The following is a 21,847-nucleotide window of genomic DNA, read 5'->3' on the forward strand; positions in this document are numbered from 1 at the left end:
TTGTTGACTTTTTTTTTTTTTTTAAATGTGGCCCGTTTTTAAAGTCTGTTGAATTTGTTACAATATTGCTTCCATTTTATGTTTTGGTTTTTTGGCCGTGAGGCATATGGAATCTTAGCTCCTGGAATCTGTGTCTCCTGCATTGGAAGGCAAAGTTTTAATCACTGGACCTCAAGAGAACTTCCAGGATGATTTTGTATACAACTTCATGGAGGAGGGAGAATGACAAATTCCACATTTACTTCTATTACCTCCTCCATTAAAGGGTTTTTCAAATTATAATCTGTTTATCATGCCTTGGTTATGTGCAAGTAGATGCAGATTAGCACAATCCACAGGAAGTATTTTTAATATTCAAAGGAAATAATATCAAATTTTAATATTTATACCTGCATTTGGTACAGAGAAGCATGGTAGGAAGATCAAGAAAAGACTAAATGCAAAATGTTGTTGTATTGGGATAAAGTTCTGGGAAAGACACGGAATAGAAAAAATAAATTGAAGGAAATAGATTTCTTTTCTCTCTCAATATATGTCGTACATGTGCTGTCACTTAAGTTCTGTCCGACTCTTTGTGATCCTATGGACTGTAGCCTGCCAGGCTCCTCTGTCCTTGGGATTTTCCAAACAAGAATACTGGAGTCAGTTGCCAGGCCCTTCTTCAGGAGATCTTCTCTACCCAGGGATCAAACCCATGTCTCTTTACATATCCTGCATAGGCAGGCGTGTTCTTTACCACTAGTGCCAATAGATGTTGGTAGGTGTTAAGTTATTATAGTTTTAAAATTCCTTTGATACAAGGAATTCATATCCTTCAGCAAAAATAGAAATTTGTGAAGAAAAATGTTAAATGTCCACTGGAAAAAATGTGAGAGGGAATGTCAAATTTGTCAAAATTATCTTGTGTGTGTGTGTGTGTGTGTGAGTTCAGTCATGCCCAACTCTTTGCGACACCGTGTACTGTAGCCCTCCAGGTTTTTGAGAATATTGGAATGGGTTGCCTCCAAGAATATTGGAATGGATTTCTTACTTTTCCTTACCTTGCTGCTGCTGCTGCTGCTAAGTCGCTTCAGTTGTGTCCGACTCTGTGCGACCCCACAGACGGCAGCCCACCAGGCTCCGTCATCCCTGGGATTCTCCAGGCAAGAACACTGGAGTGGGTTGCCATTTCCTTCTCCAAGGCATGAAAGTGAAAGTGAAGTCGCTCAGTCGTGTCTGACTCCTAGCGACCCCATGGACTGCAGCCCACCAGGCTCCTCCACCCATGGGATTTTCCAGGCAAGAGTACTGGAGTGGGGTGCCATTGCCTTCTCCATTCCTTACCTTAGGGGACTAAAAATGCCCCCAAAGTCATTGAAGTGTACAAGGGAAACAAAGTAAGCCATGTGTTCTTGGAGCCTGGGTAGCTCAGTCGGTAGAGCATCAGACTTTTAATCTGAGGGTCCAGGGTTCAAGTCCCTGTCCAGGCGGGAGATTTAAATACTTTCTTGTGTTAGAGGATCCTGGCTTTTTATCTCAAGGAAAATTTGGCTTAAACTTTGACCACTTTCACCTGTGTAGAGTGAGGAAACACCAAGAAGTCAGTTACCTTCAACCTTAACCAGTAGCTGAGATTTGATATTGTGTTTTAAGCAGAAGGAGATCTTAGCAGCTCTTAATAATGGAGTCTTCCTGAGGAACACAGTATAAAATGCTTAAGTGAAGTGAAGTCGCTCAGTCGTGTCTGACTCTTTGCAACCCCGTGGACTGTAACCTTCCAGATTCCTCTGTCCATGGGATTCTCCAGGCAGGAGTACTGGAGTAGGTTGCCATTTCCTTCTCCAATAAAATGCTTACAGCCCATGAAATATAAGAAAGCTATCCCTTTAGACCTGGGTGTATTCGAAAAGGAACTGGAAAGTATATTTGTCGAGTAAAGTATTCACTGGGTCAGGACTTCTAGATTTTCAGTTATTCTCTCTCACAACTGAGCTACTTAATAGATGGGAAAGCCCTGCACTAAGCCATGGTAATGTTACATTCTAATGATAAACATAAATGGTAGGAAGTTATTTCATAAATACTGCAGTATAATCTTTAGGTGAAATACTCACCCTACCCAAAAATATTGGCATATTTTACAATCCATTTCTGCAATTTTGTCCAATTGTGTGTTGATACAATTTCTTACTCAGTGGATTGTATTTTTCTTTAGAAATATACATTTCCTCCCTCCATCTCTGTGGAAGGATTGTACTCCCCATTTGAAGATTATATGATGGTTTACATAGAAAATCTTAAGGAGCTAAAAGCAAACAAAAATCCTCCTAGAACTATTAAGTATGTTTAGCAAAGTCACAGAATACAAGATCAAAATAGAAAAATCAATTGTATTTCTATATACTAGCAATAAAAAAAATGGACACCAAAATTAAAATACGGTGTGTGTTTGTTTGTTTGTTTTTTAAGTAAAGAAGCACTTAGATAAAAATCTACTCAAACATGTGAACATGTGCCTGCTGGAAACAGCAAAACGACAAAATTCTGATTAAAAAAAAAGCCTTAAATAAATGGAGAGAGATTATGTATTCATTGATCATAAAATGCAGCATAGCAAAGATGTCAACTCTCTTGAAAATGATGTACAAGTTTAACATAATTTAACATAATTCCTCTCACAATCCAGGAAAGATTTTTTGTAGCTATAGACATGACTGTTCTAAAATTTACGTGGAAAATCAAATGAGTTAGAATAACTAGAATGATTCTGAAAAACAGGAATAAAGTGGAAGAAATCATTCTTAGGATTTCAAGACTTATTGTATAGCTACAGAGTGTAATAAAGAGCATACATTAATTGGAAGAGGGATAGATATATGTCAATGAAACAGTACAGAGAATACAGAAAGCAACACATACAACTACATCTAAATAACTTTTTACAACAATGCAAAAGCAATTCAGTAGAGGAAGAAAAGTCTTACTTTTTTCTCATGATTGTGGGAGAGTAATTGGACACTCATTTTATACAAATTAAGATGCTTGCTCCTTGGAAGAAAAACTATGATAAACCTAGATGGCATATTAAAAAGCAGAGATGTAACTTTGCCACCAAAGATCTGTCTTGTCAAAGCTATGGTTTTTCTAGCAGTCATATATGGATGTGAGAGCTGGACCACAAAGAAGACTAAATGCCAAAGAACTGATGCTTTCGAACTGTGGTGCTGGAGAAGACTCTTGAGAGTCCTGTGAACAGCTAGAAGATCAAACCAACCAATCCTAAAGGAAATCATTGAATACTCATTGGAAGGACAGATGCTGAAGCTGAAGCTCCAATACTTTGGCCACCTGATGTGAAAAGCCGACTCATTGGAAAAGACCCTGATGTTGGGAAAGATTGAGGACATGAGGTGAAGGAAGTGACAGAGGATGAGATGATTGGTTGACATCATCAACTCAATGGACATGAGTTTGAGCAAACTCCCAGAGACAGTGAAGGACAGGGAAGCCTGGTGAATTGCCATCCATGGGGTCACAAAGAGTCAGATATGAATGAGTGACTGAACAAGAATTGGATATCTATAGGCAAAAGAAGTAAACCTCAGCTTACATCTCATATTTTATTTAAAAATTAACTGAAAATGCTTTATAGATTTAAAATAAAACATAAAACTTTAAAACTTTTGGGGAAAAAATGTGAGAATATTTGGGGGACTTGGTGCTTGATAGAGAGATAATAGGCATAACACCAAACACACAGTCCATAAAAGACAAACTTGACTAACTGGATTTCAAAATGAAAAACTTTCACTCTGCAATAGACTTTGCTGAGAAAATTTTAAAAGAGTTATAGACTGGGAGAATATATTTGCAGATAACATATCTGACAGAGACCTCTCAAAACTCCTTTTTAAAACAACAATCAATCCAATTAGAAAATGGGCAAAAAACATGAAGGGACATTTTACCAAAGAGGATATACAAATGGGAAATAAGCACATGAAAAGATGTTCAATATCACTAGTCATTTAGGAAATATAAATAAAGACCATGATGAGATATCACTACACATCTATTATAAGAGATAAAATAACAAATTACCAGTTTAACACCTGCTAAAGTTTGGCAAGAATGCAGAGAAACTGGATTTGTCATACATTGCTTATGGGAATGTAGAATGGTAAAACCACTCTGAAAAACAGTTTGTCAGTTTCTTAAAGAACTAAACACACACCATACAACTCAGCAATTTCACTCCTAGGCATTTATCTCGGAACAATGAAAACTTATATCCATACAAAACTGTGTACATTATTACTTATAGAAGCTTTATTCATAATAGCTCAAAACCTGAAAACAACCAAAATGTTCCTTAATAGGTGAATAGGTTAAAAACTGCTATATCTATACTATGGAACAGTATTGAACACTTAAAAAAAAAAAAGAATGAACTATTGATACATGAAACCTCAATACATTATCTTTGCAACTTCATGTGAATTTATAAGTATTTATAATAATTTCATGTGAATTTATAATTATTATTTCATTAGAATAATGTATTTATGGTATAACATACATACTTTGTCTTCTTCATGGACTTGGCCATGTGGCTTAGCTAGACTAATGAAATGCTAGTGGAAATGTCCAGTCTAATATATCAGAGAAGGCTTCAGCTCACAGTACTAAAGAAAGATAAAAGGCTTTTTACCTTCCAGATGGGCCCTCTCTAGAGACGTCACAAAGGCAGCTGCAAACAAGAGCTATGTTCAGGAACTTTCCAAAGGTTCTGCTCTCTAACACGGGAAAAAGATGGGTCTATCTTTAAAAAAAAAAAAAAAAGAAAGAAAAAATCATTTTTTTTAAGTCGAAATGACCCCAAACGAGATGCAATCGAAATTGTGACCCCCGTGTAATAATTTGAACAATAAATTGAGTTAACTTTATTGCAGGCGCACCGTCCTTGTGGAAATCTTGCCCCCTTGCAAGTGAATAAAGCATCTTTTATTCAAACGATTGTCTATGAGACTTTCGACAAACAACACAGGAGATGGTTAACACAATTCCTGTCTGATGGCACCAGAGTTGGCTACACGACTTTCGAGATTCTCCCCGAGAAGTGTCCATCCTGAGTTTTGCTCCGCGGGCTCTTCCTCTGCTTTTTCTGAGCGGCTAGCGGCTCCAGGTAAAGAACCGGCCTACCGACGCAGAAGACTCAAGAGATGTGGGCTTGATCCCTAGGTCGGAAAGATTCTCCTGGAGAAGGAAATGGCAACCCACTCCAGTATTCTTGCCTGGGAAATCCCATGAACAGAGGAACCAGGTGGGCTACAGTCCGTGGGGTCGCAAAGAGTTGGACACGACTGAGCTCTCGTGCGTGCATACATATATAGCGGCTTCAGGGAGGGGGAAAAGTGCTGGGGAGGGGTACATTGATAAGCTTGGTCACTCTTTGGCAGATTGGAAAACTGCAGATCTGGAGGTGATGATCCGAGGTCATCTGATTATGGAAGAGCGGATCTTCTATGTGTAAGGGAGAGTAGAGGTGAGGCGGAAACCATCAGAATGAAAGGAAATATATGTAGCACAAACGGTGATATAATCATTGAAAGGAAAAACAGTGACATCGCTCAAGAGACCAGCAGAGTGGCGCAGCGGAAGCGTGCTGGGCCCATAACCCAGAGGTCGATGGATCGAAACCATCCTCTGCTAGGAAGGTTTTTACACCTGTTTATTTTCGCCAGGAGTAGGACACGACTGAGCGACTGAACTGACTGATTTACGCTAAACTTTATTCCAATTTGATTCCAGGATACAAGAACAGAAACCAAGTCAATTTCTACATCTTCCATGTTTAATCAATAAAAATTCACGAGTTTGGTAATCCTCTAATTTGGGTTGTTTCCCACCTTACTTTAAAATCCCACGATTCTCCCACTAGGCAGTTCCAAACTCTTCTATCTGAAGTGGCACACTACTCCGAATTGTAAAATTCCTTCCATCCCTGGTGTCCAGAAGAAGAGCAATTGGAAATATTCTTTCTGTCCAGGTGGTCTTGTACATTGTATGCTACCTCATGGAGCAAGAAGTGATAAATTCCATATTTGCTTCTGTTACATCTTCCAGTAAAGAGGTTTTTCAACTTATTACCTACTCAAGATGTTTTGATTGATTGCATTCTATTAGTAAATGCAAATATAAATTAAACCCCAAATTTGCTTGTAACAGATTTGTGGTATCACTAAATATTAAAATTTCAGATTTCAATGTTTATACTTGTTTGGTACAGACTAGTATAGTAGGATGATCGAATAAAGACTTAAAGCATAAACATACATTATATTGGCATAGGATTCTATAGAAATGCAAGTTCAAGGAGAAAGAGATCGATGAAGTGCGAAATGTCTGGACCCATTTTTGGACCGTGTGGGTTTTGAAGGGAACCCTCTCTCCGAGTTCCTTAACTTAACCTTGAAATGATCTTTCTTCAAAGAGTTGTCTTCAATCCATGCCAATTTTATTATTAGGAGTTGTTCTAGAATCTTAAAACGTTGTTTCTTAATTTCTCAGAATGTTAGTCCCCTAGTTCACCCTGGCTTAGTCTGAATATTCAGCCTCAAATTAAATCTCCCACTCTTTTGCTCTCCTCCGAAAGCTTCGACCGCACTGGGTTAGGTGAAGATCGCAAATGAAGAGAGAGTCTGGGTGGCTGAGCTAGCGACTAAGCCGGGTGCCTGCGGAGGCGCTCAGGTTCGCGGCTCGCAGACAGGTAATCCCTTTGGCTCAGTCCGAGGTCTCGAGACCCCTCCAGACTGCTGCAGCGCCTGTAGAAGCAGTACGAACAATCGGAGGGCCGGATTCAGTCTCCGGGGGGCGACCCTGGATGGTGGGGCTACGTCCGGCGTTTATCATCCACGAGGCAATGACTGACCCCTACTGGCTGCAGGAACAAAAAGGCAAAGGAAAGAAGTGCGGGAATCCCCACCCAGCAACTCCCGCTTGAGTTGCTCCCGGCTGCTGGCGCCAAGATTGCAGTCTGGGCTGCACAGATCCTCGCGTCCGAGTCTCCAGTCTTGCGCTCCCGCGAGCTCCCCCACCCCTACTCACCCTGCGGGTCTCGGACTGCACTCATTATTCCAACTCCAGGGAACAGGAGGGCGCATGGATCAGGCCCGCCTTCCGCAGCCCGGCCCCTTCCTGCCGGCCGCTGCGGTAATCTGGAGACTCCGCGCCTGCCCAGCTCTAGCTCTGCGTGCCTGGGTGAACTCCGGCCGCGCGCTTCCTCTCCAATCCCTCTCCGCCTGCCGCGCGCTGCAACCTGGAGAGGAGAGAACAGAGGCCCGAGCGTCCAGCTTCTGCCTCAAAATAGCCGAGCAGGCCACCCCGACCGCCGACGTGCCGTGTGTCCTCTGTTTTCACCGGCTGCTGACTTTCGGATACCGGACCTGGAGGATGTGGAGCGCCCCGAGACCCTTGCTCTTTCCTCGTGCCGCGATGCCAACCGTCATCCGAACACTGCGCACTTCGACCGCGGCTGGGTCGTCGGGAAACCTCGGGAGCGGAAACCCTAAATCCAAGTCACCGACTCCGCTTCATTGATCCGCATGGGCAGTTACCTGAGCAAGCTGGGACTTTCGCCATCATCCCCAGCAGAAGGGCGCATAGACTTGTCGGAGAGGCCAGTGAACCGCCGGCCAACTCAGTCCCTTCATCAAGTCTACCGGATTCAGCACGTCCATCGTGCCCACCCTGCCCCTCGACACAGACCTGCGAGGAGGCCGCCGGACTGGGTTCCTACCAACCCCACCGCGTGGATGGTCAGTGAGGCTTGGAGGCGCTTTCCCATGAAGAGATGCCAGAATTCCATCATGGGGCCTCTTCCCTCAGACTGGTGGGAAGGTTACTTCAAGCGAAGTGTCTGGTCTCTGCGGCACCCCAGGGCAATATGGAGCCCAGTGACCATCAAGATCGTTCCTCCTGAGCGGACAGTGCCCCCCTCCGCTTCCCCAGAAGAGGTAATCAACTCTGCAGGGTCTTCGCCCTCTGAGAGGCTCCCAGACCCCTGTGCAAAGGAAACGGTGCTGAGGGCCCTCAAAGAGTGCAAGAAAGGGAAAGTGAAGTTCGAAGAACCACTGTTTCATGAGAACTTTGACTGTAAGAGAAGTATTCCAGAGACCAGACCATCTGCATTTAAACCTCTGGTGAAAGAGGGAGTCCTCACTTCTTTTGTGCCCAGGCCTGGGCCTCTGAAGAGAAGCCTCAACCCTTGGAGCTCAGATCACAGCTTGAATAAAAGGCCCAGTTGTTCCTCCATGGACTCCTTGACCAGCACACACACAGGCGACTCCCTTAACTCCAAAAGAAATGCTATCACAAGCTCTTTCAGCTCTTCTCGAGGTTTCTCGGAACCTTGGAAGAAAAGTATTCCCAGTGCATCACTCCAGATACCAGAGTGGCCAGTAAAAAAGAAAGAAAAATGTCATCAGTCTCACCCTCCAGTCCCACTGGTATCAGACGAGTCCCCAGAAACATCTGGAAGCTCTGGACAGCAAAATCAGATTCCACTGCTTCCATCTAGCCCTGAAAACCTGCTGTCTCTCACTCCACCTCCCCAGCTTGGTCATCCAGTCCCTGAAGACCTGGCGTTAGGGAAGAAAGCTGGACTCCAATCAAACAACAAAGCCAGAGAGAATACAACTGAGATCACCACAGACTCTGCCTCTGAGTCTAGGTCTGCTATTCAGTCTTCCCTATCTCTCACCCTGCCTTCTGCAGGCACAGCTCCAGCCCAGGGCACTGATCCTCAGTTGGAAAATTTAAATAAGTTACAGAAGTCTCCAGGTCCACCGGCCTTCCCACAACCCACTGGAGAGGTAATCAGTGCAGCCCATTCACCTTTGACAACAGCAAGCCTGCCAGCCCCATTTGGGTGCTCACAGTCAGACCCCCTTTCAGGCATCTCTTCGGACTCAAAACTCCCAGCTACTTTCATCCATCTGACCCCTGTTTCTCCCACATCACCAGTCACTGGCACCACACGGCTACCTTTGACTTCTCAGGCTGCCGCGCACCCGGACTCATCTGCTGTTATCTCTACAGCCCCCACTATGCAAAGTACTTCATCTAGACTGATGAGCAACCCAGCTCCCCATCCTCCTGCATCTGTGCCTCCTGTTGCAGCTTCTACTGACCACATGTCAAAACCCATTTTGGGGCTCCCACCCAATAGTGAGACTGGGACCTCCTTATACTCTAGAATTTCAGTCACAGCTGCTCCATCTTCAGCTCCGGGTACCTTAACTCCCACTTTCAGGCCTATCTTCGGCAGTGTAAGGCCACTTAAAACTATGCCCATGATAGCTCCTTTCTCTTTCAAGCAGGCCTCTCCTCCACCTACCCCTGCTTCTACCCATCTCTTCCATGGCCTGGTCAAGGCTACCTCTGTAGTCATGTCCACCACACCAGCTAGCACATCCAAAGACTCTTTTAAACCACCTTTGGATTTTGGTGTAGTGAATGTTACCAGTACCATGGGCAACACTTACTCCATCCCTTCCACTTGCCACCCTTTCCTTCTTGGGGCTGCCTGTGCCTTCAAGGCCAGTTTCTCCCCAGCTGCAGGCTTCATTTTGCCACCATGCCAACGTCCTACCATCCCTACTGTACACACAGTCACTATCTTTAGCCAGGTTCTTCCCAGTGCTGTCCAAATATCCCCTACCAGGAGCACTGCCAATTTTAGGGCTAGCTCTCTGTCCGCTTCAGCCCTAGGAAACACCAACCAGCCTGCATTGTCATCCAGGATCTCCAGTTCAACCTCAGCATTCGCAATTCCCTTGGGGTCAGGCCCAAGGCCACCTTTTCCACTATCCCTGGGAGCAACTCCCCAGCCTACATTTGGGATTGCATATGGGCAGAAGCAAGGAGCCCCCCAACCACCCCTTGGCCCAAGCTTCAGTAGCTCTCTCATTTTTGGAAACTCAACAGTGGCATCCTCAATCCCAGCACAAACTCTGACTCAACCATCCTTCAACAGTCCCACTCAGTCAACCTTTGGAGGTTTGGCACCATCAGCCTCCACCTTTTGCATCCCTACCAACCTCCGGCCAGATGTTAACAACACTCCAATAGCTTTTCCCTTTGGTCAGGCTAATACAAATTGTTTTGGAGTTGTTACCCCAACCCACCGGACTGGGGCTTGTGGCTCAGTGTTTGGTAGCACAGCCCCGAGACCTTTTGACTTTGGGGGATTAGTAACCCCTATGGACTGTGGTGAGACTGGGGTCAGTGTGACTGCTCCAGACATGAATTCCAACTCCAGAGCATTCAGCACTGGAGCAGTGCCAAGTGGGACAACTAGCACCATCACACCCTTGGGTAAAGGCTGGGGCCCAAAAAACCAGGGCCTGACCAGCCAGGGCACACCTTTTGCCTTGGGGAGGGCCAACATTTCTGCAAGAAAAACTATGTTTAGGGGCCCTTCCATGGATCCTTTTGCTCAGAGCACTCCTGTCCTTGGACCAGTCAAGGCAGGCAGCAGTTTTGGCTTTGGGATGCATTCTTCACCTCCCCAGGGCTCTGTTGGAAAAGGATCTTTCAGATCACCAGCCTCATCATTTCCCATTGGCACAAAATCAAAAACCTCAAGGAACAGGGAGCAAGGGCATTCTCGAAGGCATCATCCCCATAAGAAATAACCTGTGTTCCTTGCCATTCATACTGTGATGTGGACCTCAGTGTAGTGAATTGCCTCAGCATCTTCTAAGTCTCTATAGCAAAAATACCTGAGATCTAAGGTGAGAGCTTTGCACATTCGCCTTGTGGTCCTAATCTACATTCTAGAAGACGATGAAAGACTAAAGTATCAGTGATAATAGCAGAATGGAACTGAGTGGAACTAAATCTTTGGGACTGAACAGAGCCTTGCCTTCCCCTCCCTGCCCATTTCTTTCTGTGTCAAGGATGAGCTCAATCAGGACTCTGCCTCCTGCTTTTTTTCTGGGAACAGACATGACAGGGAGGCAACAAATACAGCCCTCTTGCAACTCTGGAAGGTGGAATAGATTCTTTCTAAATCTCAGCCTTCTTTTTATTTGGCTCAAAGAAGTGGTTCCTTTATCTGATTCCCTAGGGCAACCAAGTCCTCATTTCTCTCACCTTTGTTCCTCAATTGGTTTTCAGAGATGCTTTTATTTTTTTAACTTTTATATATTTTTGGAGAAGCTTTTAATGCAGTTTGACCTTGAATCCAACTTTTCTTTGAGGATCAGTGGTTAACCCATGAGAGTACCCGCAGGAGGGTTGGGGAGAAAAAGACACAGTGGTGCAATCTTGCTTCTGCTCTTTACACCATAGGTCATAATCCCTCCAGTATGAGCCAGAAATGCTCAGTTAGGGAACCAAAGCTTACAATTCATTTTTTTCTTTTAATTTGTATAATACCTTATATAGTCACCCTTTACATTCACATCCCTCCTAGCTGGGGTGGGTAGTGCAGTAAAACTCTTGGACCTGAGGAATAAAAGAGAAAAAGTACATAACCAATGTGAGGTCTATGAGTAAGCCTCAACATATTCCTTAGCACTTATCATCCTAATGAAAAAAAAAGGCAAGAATGACTCTATGAATACATCTATCTCCTGCTTTATGGATACCTTGAAAGAGACATAATTGGAAAAATAAACCATCTCAAATTGGTTGATACAATAAAAGTAAATTGTTGATGTGAGTTTATGGTATAGGAATTACTATCCAACTCACGTCTATTCTGAGGCAGAGAGATACTGAGAAACTTGCCCAATCTCAACCAGTTAGTAAAGGTTAAATTTGGGACTTAAATCCTCTTGGCTCCAAATTCTGTGCTCACTTATCCCTCCCTACAGCAAATCACCAAAGTTAGAACTCTAACCCAGGTATATATGACTCTAAATATTCATGCTATTTCACGTTTTAAAGACATTCCACAATCCAGGATTGCTGTCTTATAGAGTGGGGCGGGATAAGAGCAAAAGTATGAGACCCTTTCTACTACTCTTTACATGATAATTTAGCATTTATATAGTGATGGCTATATGCCCTGTATTGTTCTTTGCACCAGACATTCAGAGGAGATGGAAACTCCTGCTTTGGAGATAATAGTTTAGCGGGTTGATTGGTCAGTAGCCAGTGATTTCAAAATAAATGACAAAGGCTGGGGGAATGTAAGCAGAAGACAGAAGTTCATCTTACCAAAGAAGTCTTTGAACTTGATTTCTGTTTTAAGGTGTGTATTCTGGGAATAAACTGGGGAAGGGTATCACAGACCAAAGATAAAACGCCTTCAGAGGATCATCCAGAAAACAGAGCAGATCTGTTGGGATAACTGTTCAAGGAGTCTGACAAGCTTTGGGAGAAGCAGGGGCAGATCATAGATATGCTATAAACCATGTCCAGCGGTGTGGATAGGGTTCCAAATACAATGGAGAATCCTGGAAAGATTTTAAGTTAGGAAAAACACAAGTTTGGGTTTATATTGCTCTAGTTGCCCTGTGAGGAAGGAATCAAATGGAGACAGACTGGAGGCTGGAAATGTGTGGTAGACTGTGGAGACACCAACAAACAGACAGAGGTAATTGCCTGATTAACAATCACAATCAGAATAGTTTGAGCCAGGCCCCAAAGAACTGCAGTTCACTGAGGCCAAATGTTTTTTTCTCTCTTTCTTTCCTAACTCCAGGATAGGGGAAGACTGAAATAGGAACAATGTGAAGATTTTGAAAATTAATTGTAGTTTTTGGTTGTTTCGGGTTTTTGTGTTCGTTTCTCTCCCGGCATTCCCAGCCTCCTGCCCCCAAGAATTTGAAGAAACCATTTCATTTCATTTTTATTTAATTGGGTGAAGAGGAACAGAACAACCATCAGGTGGCCGGTTAGCTCAGTTGGTTAGAGCGTGGTGCTAATAACACCAAGGTCGTGGGTTCGATCCCCGTGCGGGCCAAGTGGCATGAGGTGATATTTTTGTTACATTTACACACAGATGAGAATTCTGGTCTCATATCCACTGGGGTGTCACAATTACTGTCTGAGAGATAAAGCTGGTTGATCTGAGAGATAAAGCTGGTTGAAATCCTTGATTTCCCCGAAGGTAGAAGTCCTGTAAAGAATCCGCCTAAAATGAAGAAGACCCAGGTTCCATCCATGCCTGGAGAAGGGAATGGCAACCCACTCCAGTGTTTTTTCCTGGACAGTCCCAAGGACAGAGAAGCCTGGCGGGCTACAGTCCATGAGTCGTGAAGAGTCAGACATGATTGAGGGACCAAGTGCAACACATTGAACCCCATCTGCAGGGCGAAAGCATAGCAGTGAGTGACTAGCAAGGAAAGTAGAGTGGCTCTGGGCATGTTTTTCCACTGGATAACTGATTCTGCAAAGAAACTGAATTTCTTGTACTATATTCATCTATAAATAAACTGTGAAACCATCGTTGCTTTCTATACTTCCACACTTAGGTTTTAACTAGTTCAGCAAAGGATGAAACAAGGTTTTTTAAATGACAGGTGGAAAAAAGTATTAATATCAGCACAGCAGTAAAGAAAAGAAAAGTGAAAGTTGGACAGTAGCCCGCCAGGCTCCTCTCTCTATCGAATTATCCAGGTAGAGTGGGAAGCCATTCCCTTATCCAGGGTATCATCCCCACCCAGAAATGGAACCGCGGCTTCCCACATTGCATTGCTGTCAGATCTTTACCATCTGAACCAGCTAAAAACAGCTTCTTTAATCATCTCTTTAGCAAAAAGTCAAAGGTCTGTCTAGTCAAAGCTATGGTTTTTCCAGTAGTCATGTTTGAGTGTGAGAGTTGTACTACAAAGAAAGCTGAGCACGAAATAACTGATGCTTTTGAACTGTGGTGTTGGAGAAGACTCTTGAGAGTCCCTTGGACTGCAAGGAGATGCAACCAGTCCATCCTAAAAGAAATCAACCCTGAATATTCATTGGAAGGACTGATGCTGAAGGTGAAACTCCAATACTTCGGCCACCTGATGTGAAGAACTGACTCACTGGAACTGACCTTGATGCTGGGAAAGATTGAAGGCAGGAGAAGTGGACGAGAGGAGGAGATGGTTGGATGGCATCACCGACTCGATGGACATGAGTTTGAGCAAGCTCTAGGAGCTGATGAAGGACAGGGAAGCCTGGAGTGCTGCAGTTGATGGGGTTGCAAAGAGTTGGACACAACTGAGTGACTGAACTGAACTGAACTGAATTGTCTTTTTATAAGAGGGAAACAGCTGTCAATGGCCAAACCTGGAACACTTAGAACTACAAATAATATGGTTTGGGATTATAATCCAAACTGCAGTGTAAAATACATATTCATAAATCCATACTGATATAAATAAATGATTGAAAAATAAGTCAGTGAATACAGCAGAAAGGATACTTTTCCTTTAAGAAAGAATTCCAACCTAAGTAAGTAAATAATCCCCCCGACCCACCCAAGACCCATCCATGGAGCTTACTTCCCTCCCTTCTGGAATATGGGCCATACTCAGTGACTAGCTTCTAAATAGTCCAGTGTTAGTGTTAGTTGCTCAGTTGTGTCTGACTGTTTGCGACCCCATGGACTGTAGCCTGCCAGGCTCCTCTGTCCAAAAGATTCTCCAGGCAAAAATACTGGAGTGGGTTGCCATTTCCTTCTCCAATAGTCCAGTACAAAGTAGGAAAACATAAGAACTTCAAAAGGGAGAAAAATGGCAAATACTACCTTAAAAATGATCAAAGTTGCCATCACCAATGGTAAGCCATGCTCCTATCATGTAACATCTGATGTAAAGTGATGGGACAAGTGCTTTATCTCTTTGTTCTCTCCCAAAAACCTATAACCTCAAGCTGTCACATGAAAAATATCAAACAAACCTAGACTGGAAGATAGTCAAGTATTCTATAAAAATACTTCATCCACACCAAGAAACAATCACAGACCAGGGGAGGCTGAATACAACGTGGGATCTTGGCGGTGTCGTGGAGGGGGTGTGGGGGAGTAGGGGGTGGAGTAGAAAGGACATTATGTAAGAACAGGTGTGATGTAGACAAAGTTAAGAGTTTAGTTATTAGTAAAATATCAACATTGGTTTTTTAGTTTTAACAAAGGTACCATGGTAATGTAAGAAGCTAATATTAAAGGAAGCTGGGTAATGGGTATAAGGAAATCCTGTTGTCTTTGCAACTTTTTGAAAATCACTTCAAAATGAAAATTTAATTTTCAAAATTCTCATAGAAAGCAGGTCTTTTTTGCCACCACTTAAATCAGCACCAACACAAATGCCTGATTGAGAGTAGGTCTATGATAGGTAGTTGTTAAAAGCTGAAGGAATGTGATTGATGTCTTCTTTTGGTGAGGGACATGCAGAGATGTTCACGTGGTGATATGTGCAAGATGGTGTATTCTTGTCCTGCAGAATATTCTCCCAGAGTCCCATTCCCATACTGAAATGCAAACCAGACCAATAACATTCATCTTCAACCTATAAAAGACATCTGAAATGGAGCTATATGGTTTAGGTTGAACTTGAAGCTCAGTGGGCTTCTCTCACAAAGTTTCAAACCACACCTGAAATGTTTTCTTTCCTGGCTTGACCCTAAGATATTTCCATTTGTGTCAATAAACATCTTAACCACTTCTCTTTGTTACATCTTGCCTGGCAAAACTGAGGTTATCTATCACACAGTGGTCCCTTTATAAAATCCAAGTTTTTCAGACAGAACAATGGCCAATGCAATGTTTTCTTGTGGAGCCTTCACAGAGCTTATACTTTTTTCAGGCAATATTAATCACTCCTTTTTTGAACTTGAATAATTCAGATTACGTTAATGCTGGGTGGGTTTTTCCCTTTTATTTTTACTATTTTAACAAAGTTTTTAAAAGGATGGAAAGCAAAGCACTGTGAGTGAAAACATTCTACAAGAGAAATATTCAAAATTATTAGACTGGGGCGGGGGGTTGCAACCAAAGAAACTAGAAAGCCATTTTATTAGACTTGAACACCTAAGCTGGGGGTGATGTTTCTGTGGTGTTAGTGGTCAGCACATTTGCTTTATATGCATAAATGTCCCCAGTTAAAAACTAGGCGGGAACAGCTCACTCTTCTGGTTTTTGTCACCTTACTGAAGTACAAAACTTTCCTTTGTAGTCTACTGCCCTCATGAACGGAGAAGGCAATGGCACCCCACTCCAGTACTTTTGCCTGGAAAATCCCATGAACGGAGGAGCCTGGTAGGCTGCAGCCCATGGGATCTTGAAGAGTCGGACACGACTGAGTGACTTCTCTTTCACTTTTCACTTTCATGCATTGGAGAAGGAAATGGCAACCCACTCCAGTGTTCTTGCCTGGAGAATCCCAGGGACTGGGGAGCCTGGTGGGCTGCTGTCTATGGGGTCGCACAGAGTCAGACACGACTGAAGCGACTTAGCAGCAGTAGCAGCAGCAGCCCTCATGAAGGTTCACAACTTCAAAACAAAGATTTTCCAATGCATGCTCACAACCACAGCCTTTTAAAGTACTTACTGCATTTTAACATTTCTTTACCTTGTTCTGACTCCAACTCCAACAAATTCACATGTGTGAATTTTATCTGGAGTATCTCCTTCCAGTCTGTGGCTAATGTTTTTCTCTCTTAGTGGACTTCTGAGGAAAAAGGGGTTCAGTTTTTGTAAGGCACAGTGTATCTTAGTCCTGTCTAACATATACTTGCTAATCTCAAAGGCATGGAAGTATTTTGCTACATTTTCTTCAAAAGGCTTTATTGTTTTCACTTTCACTCTTGAGCTATTGGCAATGACTTGAAATGCAAGCAACTGGCCTGTGAACGATTGAGGTACGCCTACCACAATTACATGCAAAGAGCTGACTCATTGGAAAAGACGGTGATGTTGGGAGGGATTGGGGGCAGGAGGAGAAGGGGACGACAGAGGATGAGATGGCTGGATGGCATCACTGACTCGACGGATGTGAGTCTGAGTGAACTCTGGGAGTTGGTAATGGACAGGGAGGCCTGGCATGCTGTGATTCATGGGGTTGCAAAGAGTCGGACATGACTGAGCAACTGAACTGAACTGAACTGAACTGACCACAATTACAAATGAATTATTGAATGAATGCAATCAAACAAGAAGCTAAAACCAACAAATGAAAAGCAAAAGGGGATGTTTCCAGATGCCTTCCATCTCTGGCATTTCTTTTCCTACCCAGAAATATTTTCAAAAACCTTCAATAAAAATTTTGTGTGTGGAGAAGGTGGAAAAGAATAGAGGAGGAAATGGAAGCAATGAATCAGAAGTTTCCCGTTCCCAGAAACTGCATGGAGATCTTGTGTCTGATGGAAATCATTGTTTAACCTCACAGTCCTTTCCTTTTTTTCCTAGTTCCCCTTGTCAGAGTTTGTACCCCCATCAGTACTCTCAGGGAATTATTCTGCAGTCTGCCTGGATCAAAGTCTCTCTGCTTTGCAATCTTTGGATATTTTGGCCTTAATCTATGATGTTACCATTTGGGAGTTTTCAATGAGTGCTCCAACAGTTACTGGAAACCACTGTTGTTTGTATAATCCCTACAACCAGTCTTAATTCTTTTTTGCATCCTGGAATATTTACCACACATAATGGTCAATAAATATTTGTGAATGGATCAATGAACACTTAATTTCTTTTTTCTACTATTGTGAAAGTGAAAAGAATAGAGTTGGACACCAAAGATGCTGATGGCTGCAGGAACTCCTAGAACCAGAAAGCAAAACTTATTCCTACTGTGTCTCTCCTGCACCCTCTGCCAACAAGAAAATAAATATTTAAAAAACCCAGGTCCCTTTTCAAAAAGCAGTCTAAAAGGCTGAATTTGGAGCTGAGAAGTGCATTAGAAAAAAACAAAACTGTTTTTCCTCCTCTGTGTCTTCTTCACTACTCACACAGAACACTTTACTTCAGAGAAGTCTGGCCAGTAAATATGTGGGAGTACTCCACCACCACCACCACCGAGTAATTCTGCAACACTAGCTGAGTGTCCTACAGTTTAACTCAATGCTGATATTATTTTTCTGGAGATAGCATCACATCCCACACGTTACAAGATTAGTCCCTTTAGACTACTCCCATTTCAGATGCCAATGGAACATAGTAGGTCCTTTTGTTATCCCAACGCATAAACAGATGGTACATTTCAATAGATTGTTGGAAACTAAAAGTCAAATAAATATCCTAAATTCAAACACAGACACACAGTAAGAGACATAGGATATCTTCAATAGACTAATTAGTAGACTCTATAGAAACTGAAAAAATAAATGATAAACTTGAAGGAAGGCCTAGAAACTACCCAAGTTGAAACATCAAGGGAAAAGAAAGAGCACTTAAGAATTATTGATTAACATATTTGTAATCAGAATCTCAGAAGGTGAAAAGAGAGAAAAGAGCAGAAAAGATATTGGGAGAGTTAATGACTAAGTATTTTCCCACGATAATGAAATACAGATATTCCTCACTTTTCAAAAGTTCACTTTGCTGCCACTTCATTTTTTGGAAAGACCTACGTTGCTTTTGTTTTGCTTCCCTGGTAGCTCAGATGGTAAAGTGTCTGTTTACAATGCGGGATACCCAGGTTCGATCCCTGGTTTGGGAAGATCTCCTGGGGAAGGAAATGGCAACCCACTCTATATTCCTGCCTGGAAAATCCCATGGACTGGGAGCCTGGTGGACTACAGTTCATGGAGTGGCAAAGAGTCGGACACGATGAAGTGACTTCACTAACTATTGTAGAGGCTGAGCTCACCAGGAGCAGCCAGGGTGGAACTGCCAAGTTCCTCCCCCAGGAACTATAACCCAGCATCTCAGTGTCAAGGCTGCTGCTGCTAAGTCACTTTAGTCATGTCCGACTCTGTATGACCCCAGGAACAGCAGCCCACCAGGCTCCTCCGTTCATGGGATTCTCCAGGCAAGAGTATTGAAGTGGGGTGCCATTGCACCATAGCTTTAAACTATGTCTATAAGCATCTGTGTTTTATTTCCACTTATTTTGTGCATCTGTATGCAAGAAGGGTGCTAAGGTAATCGCTTCTTCATGCCAATTCAACTTGTGAAATGTTTCATAGGAACATTTCCACTCTGTTTTTGGATGGCATCACTAACTCGATGGACATGAGTTTGAGCAACTTCCGAGAGTTGGTGAAGGACAGGAAAGCCTGGCGTGCTGCAGTCGATGGGGACACAAAGAATCGGACACGACTGAACAGCTGAACTGAACCGAACTACTTTCTGATAGTGGAGGAAACCTCTACATCAAACCTCAGCTCCAAGGTCAGAGAATTCCAAGCTATACCTAGCTAGCTAGCTATGTATCCAAAACAGTAAAATTTTCATCAGATTAGGTATGCCAGAAGATAATGGGATAACATTTGAAAGTGATGAGAGGCTAATTTTGTAAAATCTGTAAACCCAGAATTCTCTACCAAGCAAAAACTATTTTTCAGAACTGAATAAGAAATAAAAGTCTTTCCTGACAAACAAAAACTGGAGTGCGTTTCTATCAGACCTGAAAAATAGGAAATGTTATAAACTTGGCTCAGGAAGAGGAAATACAAAGTAATGAATATCCACAGAAATGGATACAATAGAGGTACATAAAAGGAATATTTTTTCCAATTTTAATCACTCTAAAAATGACTGACCGCATTAAGCAAAAGTAGTAGTGACATACTGTACAGGAATAGCATACATGAAAGCAAAATCTGTGGCGGCAATGACACACAATATAGGAGGAAGTATATTATTGCAAGCTTCTTACATGGTACAGTAAGTAGCATGATATAATTTGAAGGTAGATTTTGATTAGTTGTAGCTGTATATAGAAAACCCTAGGGAAACCACTAATGATTTGCTAAGACATACAAATGATAAGGCAATGCTCTAGAAGGGAAGAAAGAGATAAAAGAAAGGAACAAAGGGAAAAAAACACATAGAAAACAATTAATAAGAGAGTGGATTTTTTAAATACAAGTATATCATTTACATCATATCTAAATTAGTTAAATTCAACCATTATAGAAAGAGCCTGTCAGATTGGATAAAAAGAGTTCAGAGTCAACTACACGCTGGACTATTGTCCAATTTTGCACAAAAACTGTCATTTTCAGGTAAGATACATGCTAAAGTAACTTGATCCCTGGGTGAGAAAGATACCCTGGAAAAGGAAATGGCAACCCACTCTAGAATTCTTGCCTGGGAAAGTCCAATGGACAGAGGAGCCTGGCGGGCTACAGTCCATGTGGTCGCAAAAGTGTGGGACATGACTTAGCAACAAAAGCAGCTCTACCGGGAGTGGGGTTCGAACCCACGCGGACACATGTCCATTGGATCTTAAGTCCAACGCCTTAACCACTCGGCCATCCCGGTGGTGGGCCCCAAGGTCTACCTATCCGATATTACAGGCTTATAATTAATTAGACTTGCTAGTCCCTGGAAGACTATGAATAATTTTACAGGAGATTAGAGACCAAGTTTTAAAAAGAAAAATCCTTTTAATGTTTCTTGGAAAAAAAAAAACAACAATGAAACACAGTAAGTCTAGTTAATATCCATCACCACATATGTTACAAATTTTTTTCTTGTGATGAAAACTTTTAGGATCTATTCTTTTAAGGACTTCCAAATATTCAATAAAATATTGTTATTAATAATGATACTACCACAGTGTACCTTAGATCTCCATAACTTATTTTTTTTTATTACTGGAAATGTGTACCTTTTGACCCCTTTCATTTCTTTAATACCTGTAGCTTCCCTGATAGCTCAGTTGGTGAGGAATCTGCCCGTAATGTGGGAGACCTGGGTTTGACCCCTGGTTGGGAAGATCCCCTGGAGAAGGTAAAGGCTACCCACTCCAGTATTCTGGTCTGGATAATTTCATAAAATCACAAAGGGTCAGATACGACTGAGCAACTTTCACTATCATCTGTTTCCTAACTCTGGCAAACATTTTTATTATACGTTACTTATATATTTAAACAAACAAATAATGTTTGCTTTATGCCAAAGTAAAATGTTGAAACACATACTAACCACAAACTTAGGAAAAGACTGTTCTATAGCAGTGGTAGCAAGTAGCCACCAGACCTGAATTTAAACCAATTGATCTATCCATGATAATCATTTTGTGAACATTTGCACAACCAATCACTGTCACCCCCTGCTTTCTGAAATGAGCCAGCCAGGAATGTAGTCGCTTCAGTAAACATCCCTTTGAGTGCCAGCCAAACAACAAGAGTCTCTCCAGAAGAACCATGCTTCCACAGAATATGTCAATCCACTGACCCTCTGAAAGTCTACCCTAAGCCCCTTCCCAGAAAATATCAGTCATCAGCTCTTTCAAAGGGATGGTGCCTTACCAGCACTGCTCCCTCCTTAAATGAACATAGGCTTTGGATTTCAAGCAGTGAGTGGTGACAATGTCCCTCTATCAAATCTGAAATGCTGAAATTTCATTTTTTGCTGGGACTGTGTTTTCTGGGGGCAGGGGTGGAGGGGAAGGAAGGTAGTGTCACTGCTGAAGAACAAATGAAGTCAACAATCATTCCCAACTTGATGTCTTTGAGGTTATCTCCAATTTGTCAGATGACTGCAACAAAATTATTCAGTGAGTAAGTAACAAAAGCATTGCAGTGGACCATATGGGGACTGAACCCACATCCTTGGTGTCATTACCACCATGCTTTAACCAACTAAGCTGACTAGTCAACTGGCAAAGAAACCTTTTCACACAAAGGTAATACAAAGATTCAGATTGCTGTACCTGCTTAAAACTAAATAATACATCAACGAATTAGACAACAGAGAAAATAGATT

At 42.5% G+C, this 21,847-nt stretch overlaps 1 protein-coding gene and 4 non-coding genes across 5 annotated transcripts; 4 read left to right on the forward strand and 1 right to left on the reverse strand.

The window, feature by feature from the left end:
* Window positions 1-1,396: 1,396 nt before the first annotated feature.
* TRNAK-UUU (transfer RNA lysine (anticodon UUU)) lies at window positions 1,397-1,469 on the forward strand. The gene has a single exon. It is a non-coding gene; the product is annotated as a tRNA-Lys (tRNA).
* Window positions 1,470-5,619: 4,150 nt separating this feature from the next.
* Window positions 5,620-5,691, forward strand: TRNAM-CAU (transfer RNA methionine (anticodon CAU)). The gene has a single exon. It is a non-coding gene; the product is annotated as a tRNA-Met (tRNA).
* Window positions 5,692-7,583: 1,892 nt separating this feature from the next.
* On the forward strand, window positions 7,584-10,676 carry POM121L2 (POM121 transmembrane nucleoporin like 2). Its single transcript, XM_068994051.1, has one exon. The coding sequence runs from the start codon at window positions 7,584-7,586 to the stop codon at window positions 10,674-10,676; it is 3,093 nt and encodes a 1,030-aa protein (XP_068850152.1).
* A 2,205-nt stretch (window positions 10,677-12,881) lies between these two features.
* TRNAI-AAU (transfer RNA isoleucine (anticodon AAU)) lies at window positions 12,882-12,955 on the forward strand. Its single transcript has one exon. It is a non-coding gene; the product is annotated as a tRNA-Ile (tRNA).
* A 7,360-nt stretch (window positions 12,956-20,315) lies between these two features.
* On the reverse strand, window positions 20,316-20,398 carry TRNAL-UAA (transfer RNA leucine (anticodon UAA)). Its single transcript has one exon. It is a non-coding gene; the product is annotated as a tRNA-Leu (tRNA).
* Window positions 20,399-21,847: the final 1,449 nt, after the last annotated feature.

Source organism: Capricornis sumatraensis, chromosome 22 (assembly GCF_032405125.1).
Source record: "Capricornis sumatraensis isolate serow.1 chromosome 22, serow.2, whole genome shotgun sequence".
Lineage (NCBI taxonomy): Eukaryota > Metazoa > Chordata > Mammalia > Artiodactyla > Bovidae > Capricornis > Capricornis sumatraensis.

Coding starts and splice junctions, on each gene's coding strand:
- POM121L2 (XM_068994051.1), top strand. CDS start 7,584: ATGGGCAGTTACCTGAGCAAGCTGGGACTTTCGCCATCATCCCCAGCA.